This window comes from Scyliorhinus canicula, chromosome 9, assembly GCF_902713615.1.
Source record: "Scyliorhinus canicula chromosome 9, sScyCan1.1, whole genome shotgun sequence".
Taxonomy (NCBI): domain Eukaryota; kingdom Metazoa; phylum Chordata; class Chondrichthyes; order Carcharhiniformes; family Scyliorhinidae; genus Scyliorhinus; species Scyliorhinus canicula.
In genome coordinates, this window is record NC_052154.1 from 153,535,929 (window position 1) to 153,559,116 (window position 23,188).

At 48.0% G+C, this 23,188-nt stretch overlaps 1 protein-coding gene across 8 annotated transcripts in view; it reads right to left on the bottom strand.

Moving 5' to 3' along the window:
- mical2a (microtubule associated monooxygenase, calponin and LIM domain containing 2a) overlaps window positions 1-23,188 on the bottom strand; it is a 353,275-nt gene that overhangs the window by 170,780 nt on the left and 159,307 nt on the right. For 4 of the 8 annotated variants that reach the window (XM_038807962.1, XM_038807964.1, XM_038807963.1 and 1 more), the window contains exons 12-18: window positions 21,400-21,547; window positions 20,148-20,347; window positions 16,776-16,888; window positions 14,916-14,987; window positions 12,415-12,543; window positions 8,063-8,230; window positions 3,922-4,032 (exon numbers count right to left, since the gene is read on the bottom strand). In XM_038807962.1, coding sequence (XP_038663890.1) covers window positions 3,922-4,032; window positions 8,063-8,230; window positions 12,415-12,543; window positions 14,916-14,987; window positions 16,776-16,888; window positions 20,148-20,347; window positions 21,400-21,547 — 941 coding nt within the window. Of the gene's footprint in view, window positions 1-3,921; window positions 4,033-8,062; window positions 8,231-9,723; window positions 9,848-12,414; window positions 12,544-14,915; window positions 14,988-16,775; window positions 16,889-20,147; window positions 20,348-21,399; window positions 21,548-23,188 lie in introns of those variants that run through there. The other 4 variants (XM_038807967.1, XM_038807966.1, XR_005461915.1 and 1 more) reach the window with 3 other exon arrangements.

Sequence of the window (23,188 nt, forward strand, 5' to 3'; positions counted from 1 at the left end):
TTGAATGAAACTTGGGTTTAAAGTTCAGGATTTCACCACAATTCTCCATCCAGAGGTCCCTCCCAGCTCAACTCCCATGGGGTGAGCAAATAATTTAACCTATAGAAGTATTTGATAAATGATGGATAACTGATGAATGGCAGCTCACTCTTTCTAACTTACACATTGAACACAGTAGAAGTTCCATTTCCACCGAGAACAGATTAAGTGCGGAATTTAACTGTTTGGAGGAACCCAATCTATGTATCAGCTAAAGGAAAGCAAAGGTTGCATTTTCAAGTTATGCAAGGCCAGATCTAGGATAGATGTTGAATAGTGATTCCATTCCAGGAGAATAGCAATATCTGTGAAGGTCGATTGCCCACCAATGCTAACCAATGGGGAAGCAAACAACCAGGGCACATGGAAGTAACTCCGAACAAGATGTCTTGTTAAGAAGCAATGGGCAGAATTCTTCCATTTTGGGCAGGAAAACAGCCAGATATCGTGCCAGAATAGCCAGGCAATTCCCATCGCAATTCTCCCACACTTATCATCGTTTTTTTTTGGAGCCAGGGTAGAAACCCACCTGAAAGAGTGATGTGTGGGACCCGAACCGCCAGCAAGCCTGGCCTCAGGACACCCCGATCTCTGTGTGAGAATGCAGGCCAATGCCCCCCCCCCTATCATCACTGACACTGGGGCCCTCCCAAAGAGTCTCCCTTCAGGCCCCGCTCCGTTCCAGCAGAAGTCAGGTCCCACACCCCATCATCAGCCCCAGCAGCTCCCACTCCCCCAGGTGGGTGACACCCTGCTATGGGATCGCCAAATGACACCCCCCTTCATGGACACACCCCATTCAGTCCTGACACTTGGCATCCTGGTCATGGCAATTTGACACCCTGGCAGTGCCAGGGTGTGGTGGTGGTGGGAGGGGGGGGGGGGGGGGGGGGGGGGGGAGAGAAAGAGAATCCTAGGAGCCAGAACACTCCATCTTTGAATGGTCTGAGCATCATCTGGTTCATGCCCAGCGATGGGTTGAACCAGATTATGTCAAGTGCCACAGGGCAGAAACATCGCGCTCCATTCGGCGCCCAGCACTAACCCTGTTTTGGAGGGCAGCATGGTGGCGCAGTGGTAGCTCTGCAGTCTCACGACGCTGAGGTCCCAGGTTCAATCCCGGCTCTGGGTCACTGTCCGTGTGGAGTTTGCACATTCTCCCCGTGTTTGCATGGGTTTCCCCCCACAACCCAAAGATGTGCAGGGTAGGTGGATTGAACAGGCTACATTGCCCCTTAATTGGAAAAGATGAATTGAGTATTCTAAATTTATTTTAAAAAAGAACCCTGTTTTGGGACACTCCCACTATTTTCCCGGAACAGCAGGGCGCACACAGGTGGAGAATCGGCCCCAAGGAATCCAGAATGAATTCTGGGATGATACGGGAATGCAATGTTGACAGCCAGAATTCGTAAACCAGAAAACAGGGACAGTTTTGAAAGGTTACAACCAAAACTCGATTTTATGGGATAAAGTCAAAAAATGTCAAAAGGGGAAAATCTCAAGTGTGGGGGAGAGGAGATGAATCCTCAGTAAGGGGCTGGGATACATTGTCAGTGTGGGAGTCAGGGGAATGAGGGTGGAATCCTCAGTTTGGGGGGGGGGGGGGCAAGGTCGTAGTGGGAAGCATTCTATTGTGTGGGGATAGGTGCAAGCCCAGTATGGGAGAGGGCTGAGCAAGACTCCAATGTGAGGAATGTGGGAGGAGGTCCACCTGTGGGGGTGATGCAGAAACACCGGTGTGGGTGAGAAGAGACGAAACCCCAATATGGGGAGGGACAAATTATCAGTGTGAGGGAAGGACGGCATGGTGGCACAGTGGTTAGCCCTGCTGCCTACGGCTTTGAGGATCCGGGTTCGATCCCGGCCCTGCGTCACTGTCTGTGTGGCGTTTGCCCATTCTCCCCGTGTCTGTGTGGGTCTCACCCCCACAACCCAAAAATGTACAGGGTAGGTGGATTGGCCATACTAAATTGACCCTTAACTGGAGAAAATTAATTGGGTACTCTCAGTGTGAGGGAAGAATCACCAGTGTGGGTCAAGGTGGAAGGTGGTGGAGGTGGGGGGGGGGGTCCCAATTCGGGGAGAGTGGTAGGTCCCATTGTGGGTTGAGAGATCCCAGTGTGGAGTGTAGGGGGCCCCCCCAGTGGTTGGGGGAGAGGTAGGTCCCAGTGTGGGTTGGGGGACCCCAGTGGTTGGGGGAGGGGTAGGTCCCAGTGTGGCTTGGAGGACCCCAGTGGTTGGGGGAGGGGTAGGTCCCAGTGTGGAGTGTGGGGGACCCCCCAGTGGTTGGGGGAGGGGTAGGTCCCAGTGTGGAGTGTGGGGGACTCCCCAGTGGTTGGGGGAGGGGTAGGTCCCCGTGTGGAGTGTGGGGGACCCCAGTGGTTGGGGCAGGGGTAGGTCCCAGTGTGGCTTGGAGGACCCCAGTGGTTGGGGGAGGGGTAGGTCCCTGTGTGGTGTGGGGGACCCCAGTGGTTGGGGGAGGGGTAGGTCCCAGTGTGGCTTGGGGGACCCCAGTGGTTGGGGGAGGAGTAGGTCCCTATGTGGTGTGGGGGGACCCCAGTGGTTGGGGGAGGGGTAGGTCCCTATGTGGTGTGGGGGACCCCAGTGGTTGGGGGAGCGGTAGGTCCCTATGTGGTGTGGGGGACCCCAGTGGTTGGGGGAGGGGTAGGTCCCTATGTGGTGTGAGGGAGCCCAGTGGTTGGGGGAGGGGTAGGTCCCTATGTGGTGTGGGGGACCCCAGTGGTTGGGGGAGGGGTAGGTCCCAGTGTGGCTTGGGGGACCCCAGTAGTTGGGGGAGGGGTAGGTCCCTGTGTGGTGTGGGGGATCCCAGTGGTTGGGGGAGGGGTAGGTCCCAGTGTGGCTTGGGGGACCCCAGTGGTTGGGGCAGGGGTAGGTCCCAGTGTGGAGTGTGGGGGACCCCAGTAGTTGGGGGAGGGTAGGTCCCTGTGTGGTGTGGGGGATCCCAGTGGTTGGGGGAGGGGTAGGTCCCAGTGTGGCTTGGGGGACCCCAGTGGTTGGGGCAGGGGTAGGTCCCAGTGTGGAGTGTGGGGGACCCCAGTAGTTGGGGGAGGGTAGGTCCCTGTGTGGTGTGGGGGACCCCAGTGGTTGGGGGAGGGGTAGGTCCCTGTGTGGCTTGGAGGACCCCAGTGGTTGGGGGAGGGGTAGGTCCCTGTGTGGCTTGGAGGACCCCAGTGGTTGGGGGAGAGGTAGGTCCCTATGTGGTGTGGGGGACTCCAGTGGTTGGGGGAGGGGTAGGTCCCAGTGTGGCTTGGGGGACCCCCGTGGTTGGGGCAGGGGTAGGTCCCAGTGTAGGTTCGGAGGCCAGAGTGTGGGGGGTTCCAGTGTCGGGGAAGGATAGTATCCCACCGGTCGGTGATCTCAGCCCTGCCACCATGAGTTAAGCACCAGTTGGAGGCCTCAATATTGCCCCAATAGACAGAGGGCGACAGTGATATGCTAATTCACTTTGGCCATGATATTGGGACTGAGAAGAGTATCCGGCTGACATCCAACAGACAAGTGTTAATGCAACATGGAATTCAGTACGATGGATGTGAATATTAATAGCTGTAGAATCCAGTTCTACACTCAAAGAAAATTTCCTTTCCTCCAGTTGGCAGTGTTAGAAACATAGGAACAGGAGGCCATTCAGCCCCCTGAGGCTGTACCACAATTCAAGTGACCATGACTGACTTATGTAACTCCATCTTCCCCCTTGATTCTGCAGTAGTTAATAACCCTGGTGTCGCTCTCAAATGTAATCTGCAGTTTTTCACTTTGAAACACAGGCGCTTCGACATCTCGTGGATTTGAAAGGACTGCCCCAGTCAGTGGAATCATTGAGAATTTGAGTAAAACACTAGCCGAGAGAGCACACACCTGTTGTCTGAGAGTCCTGCCCCCAAACAGCGCAGTAAGATGAGCTCCTCTCTCCTTTATGCTCTTCCTGCTGAATGGAACGTCACCTTGCGCTAGAGACAGAGCTTTCCTCTGTGGTACAGAAGGCAAGAGATGGTTAAGACAAAGAGGAGAGAAACCAGACAGAAAAGATGGCGTGGGATCAGGTCAAACGCAGACAACTGCAGCACCGAGGGTAAACAGAGGGGCCTCGGTGATGCTGCTGGCAACACAGCACCCATAGGCTGAAAAACTAATGGCAGCCAACCAATGGAAAAGGGCCAATCTCATTAAAGGAAGTTGCTGGGTTAATCTTCCAGGCCTGGGCAGTAACTTGCAGAGCAGATTGCTTGTTCATTGTAGGAACAGGAGAAGGCCATTCAGCCCCTTAACCCTGTTTGCATATATAGGGTGTACAGCACAGGCAAAAGCCCATTCAGTCCAACCAGTGCATGTGAGCAATTATTCTCCACATATCTTTCCTCACTCACCCTATCAACATAACCTTTATTCCTTTTTCCCCCTCGTGTGTTTATGGAGCTTCCTCTTGAATGCATCTGTTCTATTTGCTTCAATCACACTGTATAGTAGCAAGTTCCACGTTCTCACCACGCTTTGGATAAAGGAGTTTCTTTTTGAATTCCCTCCTGGATTTCTGATGGCTTCTGGTTATGCCCTTCTCCAAAAGTGGAAGCATTCTCTCTGCATCTAGTCTATCAAAACTTCTCATAATTATAAAGACGTCTCCTAGGTCGTCACCTCACAACCCTCTCTTTCAAGAGAAAAGGGACCCAGCCTATCATCTCTCCTGACAGGTATCATCCTGCTATCATCCTTGTAAACCTTTGTTTGCACTGACTCCAGTGACTCTATTTTTTTAATATAATAAAGCAAGCGAGAAGGACAAAGGTAACAGACACGAGAACATCACCGACTCAAAGTTCCAAGTCACACACCATCCTGACTTCAAAATGTATCGCTGTTATTTCACTGATACAGGGTCGAAATCCTGGAACTTCCTCCCTAACAGCATGGTGTGTGCACCTACACCACATGGACTACAGTGGTTCAAGAAGGCAGCTCACCACCATCTTCCTCAGGGCAAATAGGGATGGCCAATAAATGCTGGCCTAGCCAGATGCTCACATCCCATATATCAATATTAAAAAGCAGAATTGTACGCAGTCCTACAGGTGTGATCTAACCAAGGTTTGATTCACGTTTAGTATAACCTATTTGGTTTTCCATCCAATCACTTTGGAATTGAACCCTATTCAATTCAATTGAAATTCTTTGGCTCATCATATCTCAACTCATTTTGTTCTGAATTTCCCCCACCAGAGAAATCATTTTTTCATAGAATTTACAGTGCAGAAGGAGGCCATTCGGCCCATTGAGTCTGCACCGGCTCCTGGAAAGAGCACCCTGCCCAAGGTCAACACCTGCACCCTATTCCCAGAACCCAGTAACCCCACCCAACACTAAGGGCAATTTTGGACTAAGGGCAATTTATCATGGCCAATCCACCTAACCTGCACATCTTTGGAATGTGGGAGGAAACCGGCCGGAGAAAATCCACGCACACACGGGGAGGATGTGCAGACTCCGCACAGACAGTGACCCAAGCCGGAATCGAACCTGGGACCCTGGAGCTGTGAAGCAAATGTGCTATCCACAATGCTACCGTGCTGCCACTATTCTACTCTATTTCTCACTATTCTACCTGTCCTATCAAATCCTTTAATCACCCTAACCTTTCAATGAAACTATCCCTTAATTTTCCGCATCCAAGTGACTGCAACACTATCCGATGTAATCACCCATCATAACGTAACCCTCCAAGTTCCCTACGTCAGTCAGGTGAATCTGCGCCATACACCCTCCAATATCAATATGAATGTTTTGACAAAGTGTCATCCAGATTCAAAATGTTTGCTCCGCTCTCTCTCCACAGATGCTGTAAGACCTGCTGAGATTGTCCAGTATTTTATGTTTTAGTTTCAGAGTCCAGCATCCGCAGTAATTTTGCTTTTATCTTTCCTGAGGAGCTGTGCCCAGAATTGAGTGCAGTGACTCCATTAACTCAACTTATTTTCACCCCTTTCATTTCAACAGAGTGGAAGTCAGGATGGAGAGCAAAGGCTTCAATCTTTCGGTTATGGGGGGGAGACGAGCAAAGCTGGGAGCAATCTCCTAACAGTAGAGGAGTAAGAGGAGATCAAAACTCTTTCCAATAGCAGCAGGGTCAGTAGATGTCACTGACTGCTCTGCTGGATTCCTGTCCAGGCATTGAAGACAAAAAGTTAACCCACCACCCCAAATCAATATAGAAACATGCAAAAAGAGCAGCATTCCTTGAAATTAGCATCACCACACCACACTCAGACCCCCCTCACATCTCTCCATCTATGACTTAGACAGAACTGTCTAAATCTCTCCCCTTCATCACTTAGAAGAACAGGGGCAGCAGGCACGTGGGAACACCACCTCTCCAAGCCACACACCACCCCGATTCGGAACTATATCACCGTTCGTTCACTGACTCTTGGCCAAAATCGTGGCAATCCCTTTATTACACTAAGGTGGCTGTACCTACGCCACCTGGACAGCGGAGGTTCAAGGAAGCAGCTCACCACTACCTTCTCCAGTGCAATTCAGAGTGAGCAATAAGTGGCAACCTTGCCAACAACCAGAGAATTAATCATTTAAAAATTGCATACAGCTTGTTTTATGTCAATGTGATGAAGCTTCTGGAATAGCACAACTTGTTGACATTCCAACACAATTGGAAAATACCCAACATGCACAGATAAAAATATTATATACAAATATCAGATTCACAGAAGTGCACAGCTCCCCCCTTTCATGCTGGCTAAGTGCAGCGACGGGATTACCTAACCCAAGGCCCATTGCTCAAGAGCAGTACAGGTAGAATCACCAACGCAACAAAGATGACAGCGGCAGTCCGGCCAGCCACAACTACAGACTAAAGGATGCCTTCTGACTCTGTGCATTCCATCCTCTCAACCCTGCAGTTAGAGTAGAAAGCAAATGCTTCATCCCTTCAGCTGGAGAAAGTGGGCTTATTCTTCTTAAAGCAGAAAAATCTAAAGAGGAGATTCAACGGAGTTGTTCAATGGTACGAGAGTAAATAAGGAGGAACTGTTTCCAATGGCTGGTGGGTCGGCCAAAGTGACAGATTTAAGGTAATTGGCAGAACAACCAGAGGGCAGAGGAGGAGAGGATTTTTTAAAGGAATGAGTTATGGTCTGGAACGCCCTGCCTGAAAGGGTGGTGGAAACAGATTCCATGGTAACTTCAAAAAAGGAATTATGTCAGTACTCAAAATGGACAAAAATATCATGGCTATGGGGAAAGAGATGGGGGATAGAATACTTGGATTGTTCTTTCAAAAAGCTGGCAAAGACCCAACGAACCAAATGACCTCCATCGGTGCTGTTGTTATTTTTTTTGATTCTATGAAATGCACAGGTTTAGAACCAATGAATTTATTCAGCATTCAGTCAGTAAACAAATCGATTTGCATTATGTGTAGGATGCAGGACAGATCAGGGGAATGGAAGAAAAGAGGGGAGGAAAAGAGAGGAGAAGAGAGAGAGAAGAGACAGCAGAGAGAGGAGAGAGAGAGAAAGAGAGAGAGGGAGAGAGCAGAGCGAGAGATGGGAGAGAGGGAGAAGAGAGCTTGGAGAGATGAGAAAAAAAGGAGTGAAAAGAGAGAGGGTGAGGAGGGAAAGAGGAGACGAGAGAAAAGAGGAGAGAATAGAAATGAAATGAAAATCGCTTATTGTCACAAGTAGGCCTCAAACAAAGTTACTGTGAAAAGCCTTGAGAGGGAGAGAGAGAAAAAGGAGAGAAGAGAGAGAGAAGGGAAGAGTGAGAGAAAAGAGAAGAGTGAGAGAGAAGAGTGAGACAGGACAAAAGAGAAGAGAGAGGGGAGTGAAGAAAAGAATGAGAGAGGAGAGAAGAGTGAGGGAGAAAAGAGGAGAGATGGGAAGAGTGATAGCAGAGAGAGAGGAGAGAGATAAGAGAGAAAAGAGAGGCAAGAGAAGGGAGGGGCGAGTAAAGACAGGGGAGCAGAAAGAAAAAGGAGAAAACAGATCACCTGGTCAAGTTTTTCTTCTAGACGTTGAAGGCGTTGCAGAACACCAGAAAGCATAAAGGCAGAGTGAGGAGATACAGTCAGACGTTTGGAAGCCCCTGTTTGACTCTCAAGTTTCTTTACGTATTTTGCTTCTCTGATTACTTCCTCAGCATTGGCCACCAGATCAGACTACAAAAAATGGCACAACAGGGTTAACCTGCAAGAAATAACTAAAACTATCATGAAAGACAGAAAACCAGTAAATAAATGCGCACACCAGCCAATCTCCTGTGGTGCTGCACACCAGGCACCAAAACAAAGTAGAGTCTTCAGGTGAAGTGGAGTCAAAGGGCAGGAGATTACTGGCATAGGACAGGTCAGTATATTTCAGTTGCCATCTTGAAGTGATAGGCCTTGTCCTTATTTTCAAAGCTACCATTATACATTTTCATGTCCACATATATAATGAAAATTGGCCACCCAAACTACTTCCAGTTTTCCATCAATGGTGACAGTGCACTGCCTCCTCAGGCAAGAAAGTATAATTGCAGTGAGACTGGATAACATAGGCAGTTCCTATGATGAATGTGGACATTAGAATCTATAATAACAAAAATAGTGCGTGGACATAAGGGGACAGATTTCCTGTGAGAATTATGGCCAAAGTTGCACCTCGAATTCTGCCGCTCTCAATTTGTACCTAAACCGTTTGCCAATCTGATTTGGATATGCCAGGATAAAAAGATGGGTGTAAATAATCAGGCTGAAGAACGATGCGGAACTCAGAACTTACTTTATACTCCGATTTTAAATGTAAAATGAAAGTTTCATACCATCTAACCATTATTCATTCACATTAGATATGGCACGTAAAGAATCCACAATCCAGGAAGCCTTTCAAGCTTTAATGTGATTGATACTGATGCTGTAAAGATAGGGGCAGGATTCTCCGTCCCGCCGCACTAGATTACTGGTGCAGCATGCCATTGCTGGCAGTGGGATTCTTCCGTCCTGCCAGCTGGCCAATAGGGTTTCCCCAAGTGGGCAGCCCCATGCCGTTCGGAAATCCCCGGGCATGGTGCGCTGCTGGCACAAGTGAACGGCACCATCGGGAACTCGGCGCATTTGAGGGTGAGCACCAGGTCGGGCCCGCTAATGACATGCAAATGGTATTTACTGTACATGCATTCCGGACCGCACTGATGCTGCTGTGGAGGTGACAGAGAATTGCGATATGGTGTCAAATCGACGCCTGCCGTGGCATCGGAACTTATTATCCGCCCAATCGCGTTACGCGATTTCGGCGTCAGCCAACAGAGAATCCCGCCCCTTGTGTTTAATATTATATCAAACTAACCTGATTCACTGAGGAAAGGTCCATTTTGATGCAGCCTTTCCTATCTCTTCCAAAACTTAAACCTTTATCAAATCACTCCATTATTCCTCTGTTCGAATTAAATGGTCCCAGTTTTTCTTTGTGGATTATTACATGGTGTACCACTTTGAAATTTCTTCGCTGCTCAACCATTTTCCACACTCAATTTAATTTTCTTAGAGGTCTGGCCATGAATAAAAGTAACTCCCAGTGAGATGTATTTGAAACTTTGAACTGAGTTGAAGTATCAATAGTAATGTGCTCATTCACCTCCACATGATTAAACACACAACACAAACCTTCATACCTTCATTGTCCGTGAGCAGTGAACAGCCCCAACTTGGTCCTCGGGTTTAAGAAAACGAGGGTTTGTGCAGCCCTCAGGAGACGGGGGGCAGTGGCGGTTTCGTTACACAGGGGGGCACTGATATCTGCGTGCCAGGTGACAGACAGGAGAAATGAAGATACATTGAGAAAGGAGAGGAAACAAGAGAGTTGGTGAGTTTGATAATTGCAAGAGATTAGCATTGAATGGAAAAAAAGAAGGTGCAGTGGTTCACTGCAGAAAACTGGGATGTCAATGTGTCCGAACTTGGTATCTCAATTGGTTTGGTAGATACATTCCTTTGAATGTCTGGGCTCACTCACTGCATAAACTTGCAACTATTGCCTTTACCTACCTCTGTAACATCACCCGGCTCTGCCACTAGCCCCACTTCATCTGGTGCTGAAACCCTCATTTATGGCATTTTTACTTCTAGTTTCCCACAATTCCAATTCTCTCTTGGCTGGCCTTCCACCTTCAATAAATACAGCTCGGCCAAAACTTGGCATCTGATTCCGAAGCTATGCCAAGTCCCATTCACCCATCACCCATCGTGCTCACTGACTTACGCTGACTCCCATTCTAGCAAAGCCTCGATTTAAAAATTCTCAGCCTAGTTTTCAAATTCCTCCGTGGCCTCCTCTCTCCCCATCTCTGTGATATCCTCCAGCTCGACAATGCTCTGAGGTCTCTGTGATCCTCTAATTGTTGTCTCTTTACCTCTCACTCCCCATCGAAGATGCTCCTGAAAATCCATCCCTTTGACCAAGCTTTCTGGTCAACAGATCGCCTTATGTGAGCCTGGTGACATATTTTGACAAACAAGACACTTACAATGTGCTTTGGAAAACTTTCACCGCATTAAAGGTGATAAATAAATGCAAATTGTTGTTGTCATGTTCCCATTTACCTCAACCCTGCAGATACAAACAGATCATAGATTTTTGGCTTATCCACCAGTAAGGAAAAGCATAATCAAGCTCTCTCTGATCCTCCCACAGAATTCAAACAACAAACCAATTATAAGAGGGTGTGGAGGTTAAACTTTACTTCCACCCCTGCCTCGCACCATTTTGACCCTGCTGCCACCAAACGCTTGAGCCAGATCTTCATCGGTTCCATTCTCAATCAATTCAACCCTCTCCTTACTGACCTTCACCTTCTGCAGAGAAATAAATGTCCACATCCTTCTCCTTACCTCCAACTTCCTTCCACCTTAAACGCCATCCGCAAAACATCGTCTTCCTTGGATTTCAGCCAAAATTTCAGCCACCTTGACCCCCGACCCACCTAGGCCCCACGCTCTTCAATCCCCTCTCTAAACCCCACTACATTTATGTCTCTCCTTAAAAACCCACCCTCCTGACCTTGCTTTTGGTCACCCCATTCTTTTCTTCTTTGACATGACAGACAGTTATCTCAAGGGTCAGTCCGTGTTGGTTAACACTTTCGGCTCTGCGTCAGAAGCTTTTTGTTTTGAGTCCCACTTCCTGAGACATGAGCACAAAACCTAGGCTGATGCATGCACTGAGGGAGTGCCGCACTGTCAGAGGTGCTGCCTTTTGAATGAGATGTTAAACCGAGACCCCCATCTGCCTTTGCAGATGGGATTAAAAGATCCCTGGACTACTATTTCAAAGGAATAGGTGTCCCAGCCAAAAGTTATCCTTAAATAAGATCACTAAAAACATTATCTGTTCTGTTAGTTAGAGCTTGCGGTGCACACATTTGCTGCAATGTTTCCTACACTATAACACACAACACTTCAATGGAACACCATTGGCTAAAAACACTTTGGAAAACTTTAGAGTTTGTGAATGGTCCTTTAAATATGCAAGTCATCCTTTCTTTGCAAATGTGAAGTTTTCTCCCTGATTCTGTGATCCCCTTCATTAGTTTGCACTCAATAACAAACCAAAATATAATTAACCTCCTAACATTAAAAACATTGGTTTCCTTAATATTTAAAAAAAATTTTAGAGTGCCCAATTTTTTCCAATTAAGGGGCAATTTATCGTGGCCAATCCACCTATGCTGTACATCTTTGGGGTTGTGGGGGTGAAACCCACGCAAACACGGGGCGAATGTGCAAACTCCACACAGACAGTGACCCAGGGCCGGGATTCGAACCCGGGTCCTCAGCGCCATAGGCAGCAATGCTAACCACTGTGCCACCGTGCTGCCCTTGGTTTCCTTAATAACAGTAATTGCTGTTGTAATGTAGGAACAATCTTAGGCCAGTTCACAATTAATTGTGTACATATATCAGGAACTGAGATTTGTGCTTCTAAAAGTTTAAGATAGGTGAAATAAATTAGAATCCCACTGGTACCTGTACAAGATCAATTGATCGGCCAATGGAATTCCACTAACACCGGTACAGGATCTAGTGACCAGCCAATTGAATCCCACTCACACCTGCACATGATACAGTGATTGGCCAATTGAATCCCACTCACAGGTGTACAGGATCCAGTGAGTGGTTAAGGGAATCCCATCCACACCTGCACACGATCCAGTGAGTGGCTGAGGGAATCCCACTTACACCTGTATACCCAGAGTGGCTAAGGGAATCCAACTCACACCTGAACTTGGTCCAGGGATTGGCAGAGGGAATCCCCATTCATACCTGTCTCGTGTCCAAACCGAGTGTCCAGCAGGACTATTTCTTACCTGCCTCCGGAGTGAGGAGCTTGGTGCATTCTCTTCAAACTTTGCTAATAACTGTGTTGCCATTGACTTCACTTTGTTTTGGTTCCCAGCACCTTTTGTCTCATTCCCGTCAATTTTGGGATTCGCCGCCTGTGTGGAAAAGTCAGACCTGTATTTAGTACAATCAAAGCCAAGATCCCACATACCCCAGTGCAAGCAAGCAGAGAGCTGCCAACAAGACAGGAATGTCCGGAAAATATGGAAATACAGTAATGACAGACAGATGTAAAAGCATCAATTTACAATTATATTCGAGCTTCAAGGTAGTAAAAGATCCCAAATGACTTTGCAGGAGTGATTATCAAACAAGGATGGCTGCATCTCTCTGCAATGGAGAGAGTTCCCTTGGCATTAGGGGTACATTATGCTCAATGTCACTGAGAGCACGGATGATGATGGCATCTTCCCGCTTTATACAAGAACATAAGGACTAGGAGCAGGAGTAGACAATTGAGCCCCTCCGGCCCGCTCCGTCATGCAATACGATCATGGCTGATCTCATCCTGGCCTCAGCACCACTTGCCTGCCAGTTCTCCAGAATCTTTCAACCCATTACTAGTTCAAAATCTGTTCATCTGCTCCTTAAATTTACTCAATGTCCCGGCATCCGCCGCACTCTGGGGTAGTGAATTGCACAGATTCATGACCCTTTGGAGAAGTAATTTCTCCTCATCTTTGTTTTAAATCTGCTACCCATTATCCTAAATCTATGACCTCTTGTTCTGGATTGCCCCACAAGAGGAAACATCCACTCCACGCCTACTTTGTCAATACCTTTTTTCATCTTATACACCTCAGTTAGATCTCTCATTCTTCTAAACTCTAGAGAGCATAGGCCTAAACTGCTCAATCTTTCTTCATACGAGAAATGCCTCATCTCTGGAATCAATCCAGTGAACCTCGTCTGAACTGCCTCTAGTTAATTCCATCCCTCCTCAAATAAGGGACCAAAACTGTACACAGTACTCTAGGTGCGGTCTTACCAATGCCTTCTACAGTTGCAGCAACACTTCCCTACTTTTATACTCTATTCCTTTAGCTTTCCTTTAGCTATGAATGCTTAAATTCCATTTGCTTTCCTTATTACCTGCTGTACCTGCATACTAGCTATCTGAGATTCATTCACAAGGACACCCAGATCCCTCTGCACCAAAGCAGAGGGACCTGCCTTTCCATTTCATCAACCAAAATGGATAACCGCACACTTACCAATGTTATACTCCATCTGCCAAATTTTGGCCCTTCACCTAACCTATCTATATCGATGTGTAAATTTCTTATTTCTTCATTGCAAAGTACTATCCCACCTATTTTAGTGTCACCTGCAAATTTATGCCTCTTCTCAACTCCCAGTTTGCTCTCACCCTGCTCTATGAGCAAGTTGCTGACAATGTGACTGTGGACCTCTTGCTTTCTGCTGCACAGCCCCCTTGACACATCCCAATCTTCATCTTCTGACGTCCTGACACTCAACCACCAGCTCAGATATCAGACCCGCTTTGGAAGCTCCTAGAGAGTTGGGATCAGAACATGGTGAGTCATTGGGCACAAGTGGGCTGCAGCCATGTAAAGAATGGTTCATCTGCCAGCTCAGCAGTGAGTAAGGAGGCAGACAAATACTGCTGAAGAGGACTCAGATGAGGATGACAATGGGACAGCATATAGGAGAGTGCGGAATGGGCATGCACATCGAGACACTGCATGCATTGACTGGCCTGCTAGACAGCCTACTCCCACTGTCAGAGAGCAAGGAAGAGTCTGGCTCCAAGATGGGAAAAGGGATGGCATGGAGCTTGCCCTCTTCACAGCCTCTGCTTCATCTCCCTGTAGTTCTGCAGATCCAGAAGCACTGACATTGTTGCTGCTCACAACTGTTGCAGCCTTTCTGTGGACAGGTTACCTATTCCTCTGCCCTCCCTGTGAGGATACAACAATGGTCCCTGGTAAAGGCACCAAAACACCTCCATAAACACACCACAGAACTTTCAGACACTCTGCAGTAGTAATCGTTCCACACATTTAGTTGGACCGGCTTTGTTATTAAATAACACCAGTACAGGGCCTATTTTGCTGCTTCATGCCTCTTTTCTCAATACTGAACAACGCAGGCGACATCAGGACTTGCACTGTCCAACTTTGGTATCTCACCTCAGAGCGTTGGGGTGAATGATGTCAGCCTAACACCACTTCCATGTGTTTGAGTGCTCACAGAGGAATTAAATATCCCTGAAGTCAGATGTGATACTACACTAATGGATTCTCGCCTATTGTCTTTTGAAGACAACCAGTACCTAGAGTGTTTTCTTGTTGAGAGAAGACCAATTCTCTAAGTCAACATCATTCCATGAACGACTTGCCTTGCCCAGGAAGGGAATGATTGATCCTTGCATTAGTTAAAGGTAGATCTTTCCTTCAGTTTGCTTTTATGATACAATATTCCAATTGTCCACTATTCCACTAACCTCCTGTGATAGTAAGTCAGTCTTCTTCCTCCTCTTACTTGTGGCATCATTATCTTCACTTTTCTTTTCCTGCTGAAAAGGAAGATGATCATTAAAACACATGATGTGCAGCATGTACTGATAACTTCACAATTATACTACAATTCACATTTATTTTGAAATTCAGCATCTGTTCCTACATAGCCTTCAATGTTTACAGTTCAAAAGCAGGCCATTCAGCCTCCCATTCCTGTGCTGGCTTCCAGTTAGAGCAATCCCAAACTGATATCACTGCCCTGCGCTCTCCAAATAGCCCCGTATCAATCCCAAACTAATCCCACTGGCCTTCTCTCTCCCCATAGCTCCGGATCAATCCTAAACTAATCCCACTGGCCTTCTCTCTCCCCATAGCTCCGGATCAATCCCAAACTAATCACACTGGCCTCCTCTCTCCCCATAGCTCCGGATCAATCCCAAACTACTCCCACTGCCCCACTCTATCCCCAAAATTATTCTAAGTCTTTTTACGTGTCTACCAAATTGTGACTATAGCACAGAAACAAGTCATTCAGCCTAACTGGTCTATGTTGTGAAGCTTTGAAATATCCTACTTCAGGGTGTTGAGGATCCATCGTTGAATATATTTAAGGCAGTGGTGGACAGATTTCTGGGGCAGGATTCACCCCTACCCGGCGGGGCGGGGGATCCCGGCGGGACGGAGTGGCGTGAACCACTCCGGCGTCGGGCTGCCCCAAAGGTGCAGAATCCTCTGCACCTTCAGGGGCTAGGCCCGCCCCGAAGTGGTTTGCGCCCTGCCGCCCGGTGGGAAAGAGGCTTGGCGCCTCGCCAACCGGCGCCGAAGGGCCTCCGCCAGCCTGCGCGAGGCGGTGCATGCGCGGGAGCGCCAGCGTGTACTGGTGTCATCCCCGCACAAGCCTAGGGATTCGCCTCCGCACTGAGAATGGCGGAGGACCACAGCCTCCGGTGCAGAAGGATAGAGTGCTCCCATGGCACAGGCCCGCCCGCGGATTGGTGGGCCCCGATCGTGGGCCAGGCCACCGTGGGGGCACCTCCCGGGGCCAGATCTCCCCGCGCACCCAAAGAACCCCGGAGCCCGCCCGCGCCGCCAGTAAGGGACCTATTCTAATTTACGCCGGCGGGAACTGGCAACGAACGGGTGGGACTTCGGCTCATCATGGGCCTGAGAATTCCTGGAGCCCCAGGCCCCAGTCGCGCCGCCCGCCTCGGAGAATGGCAGGGACCGGCGCGACTCACGCCAGGGCAATATTTGGGGGGGGCGGGAGAATTTGGAGGACGGCGGGGGCAGGATTCCCGCCGACCCCCGGCGATTCTCCGACCCGGCGGGGGGTTGGAGAATCCCGCCCCTGGTCTCTCAGGGAATCAAAGGATTTGAGAAAAGGTGGGAAAGTGGAGTTGAAACCCATGATCAGCCGTGATCATAATGCGGAGCAGGCTTTATGGACCAGGTGGCCTACTCCTACCTCTTGAGTTGGTGCTAATGTTCCACACAAGCTTCCTCCCATCCCTCTTCATCCCACCCTCTCAGTATATCATTCTATCTCTTTATCCCGCACCTGTTTTTCTAGCTTCCCTTTACATGTGTCTGTACTATTCACCTCAACAATTCCCTTTGGCAGTGAGTTCCACATTCTAACCGCTCTCTTGAGTAAAGATGTTTCTCCTGAATTCTCCATTGAATGCACCGGTGGCTATCTTATATTTATGGCCCCATGTTCTGGTCTCACCCACAAGTGGAAACATCTGCTCCACGTCTCCCGTATCATATTTCACGTGAACTTTTCCTTGTGTCAAGTTCCACAAGCTCTACACATCGACACAGAGCTCGTTCTGATCCCTTACCTTTGGTGTCCGTTTCCTTGGCAACAGGTTCATGCCATTGAAGATTGAATGTGATTGCCTGGTTGGAGGTGCAGACGTGTTATTGCTGCTTTCATTATCCTGTCTGAAGATAGCTGTTGGAAAAAAGACAAAAAGGCAACGTGAAGGCGATGACATAATTTTTAATGACTTCCATCTACAAAAGAATCAAAGGGGAATTTTTTTTAAAATATAGGTTCTTGTGATCTGGAATGCACTGCCTGAAGGAGCTGTGGGTGCAAATTTAATAGCAACTTTCCAAAAGGAATTACTTACTTAGAATCTGACTGCACCATGGTACCATGGAATCAATTGTAATCCACAATATATAAATTTGAAGAATCCTACATCATGCCAGAACGTAGAGTTATTGGCAAATAGATCTGAAAACAGGTTTTGGAAAGGGAATATTGACAGCACTATCGGGGAAGAGTAGGGGGAGTGGAATTAATTGGATGGTTCTTGCAAAGAGTTAGCACAGGTATAATGGGCCGAACGACCTGCTTCTGTGCTCTGTCATTCTATGATTTCAAAGTGCGGAATCTTCTGTACCCAAGTCTCGTTCAACTGGCCAAATGTTCCGGAGACACAAATCCCACCAAGGCAGCGAGGGAAAGACAATTAATTAAACAAATCTAGATGAAAAAGCTAATCTCATTAATAAAGATCATGAAATGACTAGATTGTTGTAAAAATCCATCTGACTCACTACCCAGTCTGGCCTACAATTAACCGCAGAACCACAACAATGTGGTTGACTCTTACGACCTCCCTGATGGTCAATCATGGTGCTTCCCAAACTATTTTCTCATGTGACCCCATTTTAACACCTGAAAATGAATATGGCTCCAGATGCCAGGAAAAACAAACAGCAATAAAGCAGCAAAGTCACATTCCGTTTATAATTATTAACATTCATGTATTATGGGTTGACAGATAAATATGAAATCTGTGTTTTAAAATACTTCGTAAACATGTTGTTATTTTATGTACTCATGCAGGTTTCAGCCAAGTTATCCCTGCTGATCGAAGACTCTTTGAAGTTCTGTTCCCTGTACACCATCTTACACACACTCTAATACCCCTCCCAAGTGCAGCGCTGCCTCAGTACTGACCCTTCAACTGTGCAGTGCTCCCTCAGTACTGACCCTCAACTGTGCAGTGCTCCCTCAGTACTGACCCTCCAACTGTGCAGTGCTCCCTCAGTACTGACCCTCCAACTGTACAGTGCTCCCTCAGTACTGACCCTCCAACTGTGCAGTGCTCCCTCAGTACTGACCCTCCAACTGTGCTGTGCTCCCTCAGTACTGACCTCCGATCGAGCAGTGCTCCCTCAGTACTGACCCTCCAACCGTGCAGTCTCCCTCAGTACTGACCCCTCCGATCGAGCAGTGCTCCCTCAGTACTGACCCTCCGATCGAGCAGTGCTCCCTCAGTACTGACCCTCCACTGTGCAGTGCTCCCTCAGTACTGACCCTCCGACCATGCAGTGCTCCTCAGTACTGACCCTCCTCCGACCATCGCAGTGCTCTCAGTATTGACCCTCCGACCGTGCAGTCTCCTCAGTACTGACCCTCCGACCGTGCAGTCTCCCTCAGTACTGACCCTCTGACAGTGCGGCACTCCCTCAGTACTGACCCTCTGACAGTGCAGCCCTCCCTCAGTACTGTCCCTCTGACAGTGCAGCACTGCCTCATCACTGACCCTCTGACAGTGCAGCACTCCCTCAGTACTGACCTTCTTTCAATGCAGTACTGCTCAGTATTGACTCTCTGACATTGCAGTACTTCCGCAGTACTCCCTCAATACTGACCTTCTGACAATGCAGTACTGCTCAGTGCTGATCCTCTGACAGTGCAGCACTGCCTCAGTACTGACCCACTGACAGTGCAGTAATGCCTCAGCACTGACCCTCTGACAGTGCAGTACTGCCTCAGCACTGACCCTCTGACAGTGCAGTAGTCCCGCAGTACTGACTCGCTGACAGTGCAGTGCTGCCTCAGTACTGACCCTCCAAAAGTGCAGTGCTCTCTCAGTACTGCACTGGCAGTATCGGCCTGGCATTGTTACTCAAGTCTCTGGAGTGGGTTTTGAACTTGTAATAACCTGCATGGAACACACGGGGTTAGGTTGATTGTTTCCCCGGAATGTGCATACAGACAGTGAAGCGGAGCCTGAAGAAGAAACCACAGGTCCGATGGCTACCAGGCTGGCTCGCTTCCGCTTTTCACATAGGACGGCTCCTCATGCTGTTATGGGGGTGGCGCCGCCCGAAATGTTGATGGGTTGCCAACTCCAGACTCGGTTGGGTTTGTTGCTATCTGACATCAGTGCAAAAGTGAGCTGTAAACAAGATTTCCAAGGGCATTACCTGAATAGGTGTTGTCCTCTTTGAGGTTTCGCACCTGTCGAGTTGGTCAATGCCCGTAACTTTGGTGAAGGTCCTCATTGGTTTCATACCAGATCTTTCTTCAAGGTCAGCTCATGATCCTTGATCATCTTCATGCTCGGCAGTCTTCCTCTCCAACGGCTCCTTGGGGGTCTCTGCTCCATTCTGGCCCACCGCTCAAATGGCCCTCGGATGAATGCCACCCTGGTGCAGCGGGTTTATCTGGTTCCACAGTCCGCACACTCGACTGCGTTGTTTTCTTCTTGTGATACCAAAGTGCCTGATGTCTGGTCATCTGATTCTGATGTGGAGACACAGACCTCTGGAGTCTGTGACTCGGACGTCATCGTTCGACTACCTTTGGAGGGTTCTCGCCCAGGCGGTCCGGCTGCAAGTGTTGTTCTCCAGCCGTTGTACTCCGGCTAATCCAGCACTGTGCCTGCACCAGGTCAATGCTGTGCCAAAGCCAACGTCTCCGCGTCACCCGTCGGGGCTCTGCCGGTTTCTTCGGAGTCTTCCTCGTCATCGGTGTTCTTAAACTTCGTCATCCGTTCCTACTCTTCGTCATCCTCATCGTTCCCTATGGGGTTTTCAGAATTGGAGGGGGGAGGGTGCTACAATAACCTGCATGGAACACATGGGTTGAGTTGATTCTTTTCCCAGTGTGGTGCGAAGAGTATGAGCTCTCCCGCTAACTGCGGGGCTATTACCACATGTATATAAGGTCGGCCAAATAGGATCCGACTGACAGAAAGAGAGGACCCAATGAAGTTGAATGCATTATAAATAAACGTCTTCATTATGTCACTCGCCTGACTCCCTTGGGCTTTATTAAAGAACACAGAACCTCTGACTGAGAGCTGAGAGTGTTGTCCTCTGAGCCCTGACTGACATATGATCCATACTAGGGGTGATCAAATTAATATAATTCATCAACAACACATGTTCAAAGATGAATCACTCACAGGCAGTTGAGCGTTGGTTGCCTCGGAAGTACTCGTAGAACTTGGAGAGGTACATAACCATGCTGAGTTTGTCGGGCTCGCTGACTGAGGCCATCTCCTTCCCTGTGGTGACTGGAGAGATTCCAAATTCACGTTCAGCTACATCAAAGGCCAGCTGGTTGTTTTTGGCAGCATCTTCTTCATTCAGCGCATCATAGTCACTGGGGGAAGAAAGAAGAAGGGTCACACCACCAGTGGAAGGGTATGGAAGGTAGGGCTCAGGGCCGGTCTGGGAGTTGGGCCAAGGGTTAGGGTGTAGAGCTCAGGCGCTGTGTGGTGTTTGGCGGGGTGGTAATGAGAGTGGATTTCCTGCAAATCAATTCAGAGCCTTCAAAAATACCAATCTTACACCAACTTAGTCAACCTCACCAGTCATGCAAAACCCAAACTGTGACCAAGGTCAGAAGAATATGCGAGGTCCTACAAAAAGAACAAATTGCATTTATATAGCACCTTGAAACACTTTTGATACCAAGTCATGAGCAGAAATTAGGACAGGTGACCATAAGCTTGATCAAACGGTTGGGTTTGAAAGGAAGATGGAGCAGAGAGGCAGAGATGTTGAGGAAGGGAATTGCGAAGCTTCGAACACAGGCAGCTGGAGGCATTGGTAGGCATGGCACCAATGGTGAAGTGGAGTGCGTCACAGAGATCAGAACTGGAGGATTGCAGAGATCTCAGAGGATTTTATAGGGCTGGCAGAGTTTACAGATATAGGGAGGGGCGAGGCCATGGAGGATTTGAAAATGAAGATATGAATTTAGCATGTTCAGGAATTCGGTTCTGGATTAGGTTCACGAGCGGAGGGGTCCTTTGTTGCCTAAAAGGGCAGTAGAAGCACATTCAATGGTAACTTATAAAAGGGAATTGGATGAATTCTTGCACGAGGACCAAGCATAGAGCTATAGGGAAAGAGGTGGGCTAATTGGACAGCTCTTTCAAAGAGCTGGCACAGGCATAATGAGCCAAATGGCCTTCGCATGTGCTATCTTGTTCTATGGTTTGGAGCGTGGTAGACCTGTTTACCCATGCATCAATTTTGTAAAGCAAACACCCTTAGTAGGGTTTTCACCTCATGCCCTCTATTCCACTATGCAACAGTGAACTCCACTGGAGTCCCCAGTGCCAAGCAATGTAAAGAAAGCTCAGAAGGTTTGGTTCCAACATTAATCCACCCTCCGATGTTACATATAATGCAAAAATTAAATCGTACATTAGTTGTGGCGAGAAGTGATGTATGATCGCACACAGAGCCAGGCCGTTACTCCAGGAGGTGGTGAGGTCAGTGATGGTCACGTTCTTGTAACTCTCGGTTTGCTTCTGGCACCAGGTCAAAAGCCTATTGGGACGAACCTCCGACTCTGTGATTGAGAGGTAAGACAATGGATAAGCAGCTTGGTAAAAAATATCACGCCGAGTGTTTCCTCGATCGCAAAGTTACAGAAAGCAGCCCATTCCGTTGCACTGGTGTTTCTGCTCCACAACATTCTCCTCCCAGTCTGTCTGCATCACTCGATCGCTTTCTCCTTCACATGTACCTAAAGCGGCCCTTAAAAGTATCAATGCTCTCTGCCTGATTACTGCATATCGCAGAGAGTTTGATATTCCCACCACGCCCTACATAACAAAATTCTTTCAGAATATTTTAATGTCAATTACTATCTTAAACAGTATTTATGCTCCCTTGTTCTGGATTCAACTGCAGTCTCCCTATTTCCATCTCATCAAAACCATTCATCATTCTAAAGATCTCTTTTTTCATAATAACAAGCCCCCACCTAGCCTGCATATCCTTACCTGATCTCCCTCAATTTGGTTTAACATCATTGCAAATCTTCTTCCTGTGCTTCAATATCCTTATTCTAGTATGGAGACCAGAGCTATATGCAGAACCTCAAGTCTGCTCCATCAAATAGTTTGAAAACCTCAGACTAAATTTAACCGATAAGGTATATTGACAGGATGAGATGAAATGGGGACCAGCATAGACCAGTTGGGCTGAATGGCCCGCTTTAGTGTTGTGAAGACAAATATGTTTGTTTGTTTGTTTGGTACCTCCACACACATTATTTCCCCTTTGGGGGAGTGCTGAAAGGGTTAACAGGCTCTTTATCAATCTGATGAGCCCTCCGGTGGGACTTCAAGGCAGAGCTTCTGGCTCAGAGGCCGACGTGCTGCCAACAAGACCTGAAAACCGCTGTTGCCAATGCCAACGGACGAAAGTCCCACAAGACTTTCCTCTGCCTGCTTTTCTGGAATGGGGTGGTGAACGTGTTAACACCTGCCTACAAGAGAAAGATCAGCATTCCAGTCAGATCGATGGCTTTCTTTAATTATTAGTGATTACATGCCAGTATTTTATAAAATGGAATAAATATATTTTCATAGAATCTGTAGTGCAGAAGAAGGCCATTCAGCCCATCAAGTCGGCCCTCTGAAAGAGCACCCTACCAAGGCCCACTCCCCTGTCTTATCCCTGTAGCCCCACCTAACCTTTGGACATTAAGGGGCAAGTTGCATGTGCCAATCCACCTAACCAGCACATCTTTGGGCTGTGGGAGGAAACTGGAGCACTCAGAGGAAACCCACGCAGACACGCGGAGAACGTGCAGACTCCACACAGTCACCCAAGGCCGAACTTCAGCAGCAACAGATATAATAACAAAAGTAAAACTGCTTACATAAGATCATAACAAATAAGAGCAGGAGCAGGAATCTAAAGCCTGCTCCAGGAATAAATAAGATCATGGCCGATCTCCCCTGCCTCAACTCCACTTTGCTGCACTATCCTCGATTTCCTTAGTATGCAAGAAATCCACTCAGCAACTGAACATAGTTATGTAGGATGGAGAATTATAAAGATAGATAACCCTTTGAGTGAAGAGATTTAGCCTTAGTCCTAAACAGCTTCTCCAATTTCCTAAGACAACACCCTCTACATTGTCCAGCCTGAAGGAAAAACAGCCTCTCAGCATATACTGTGTCAAGTTATTTTAAAATGT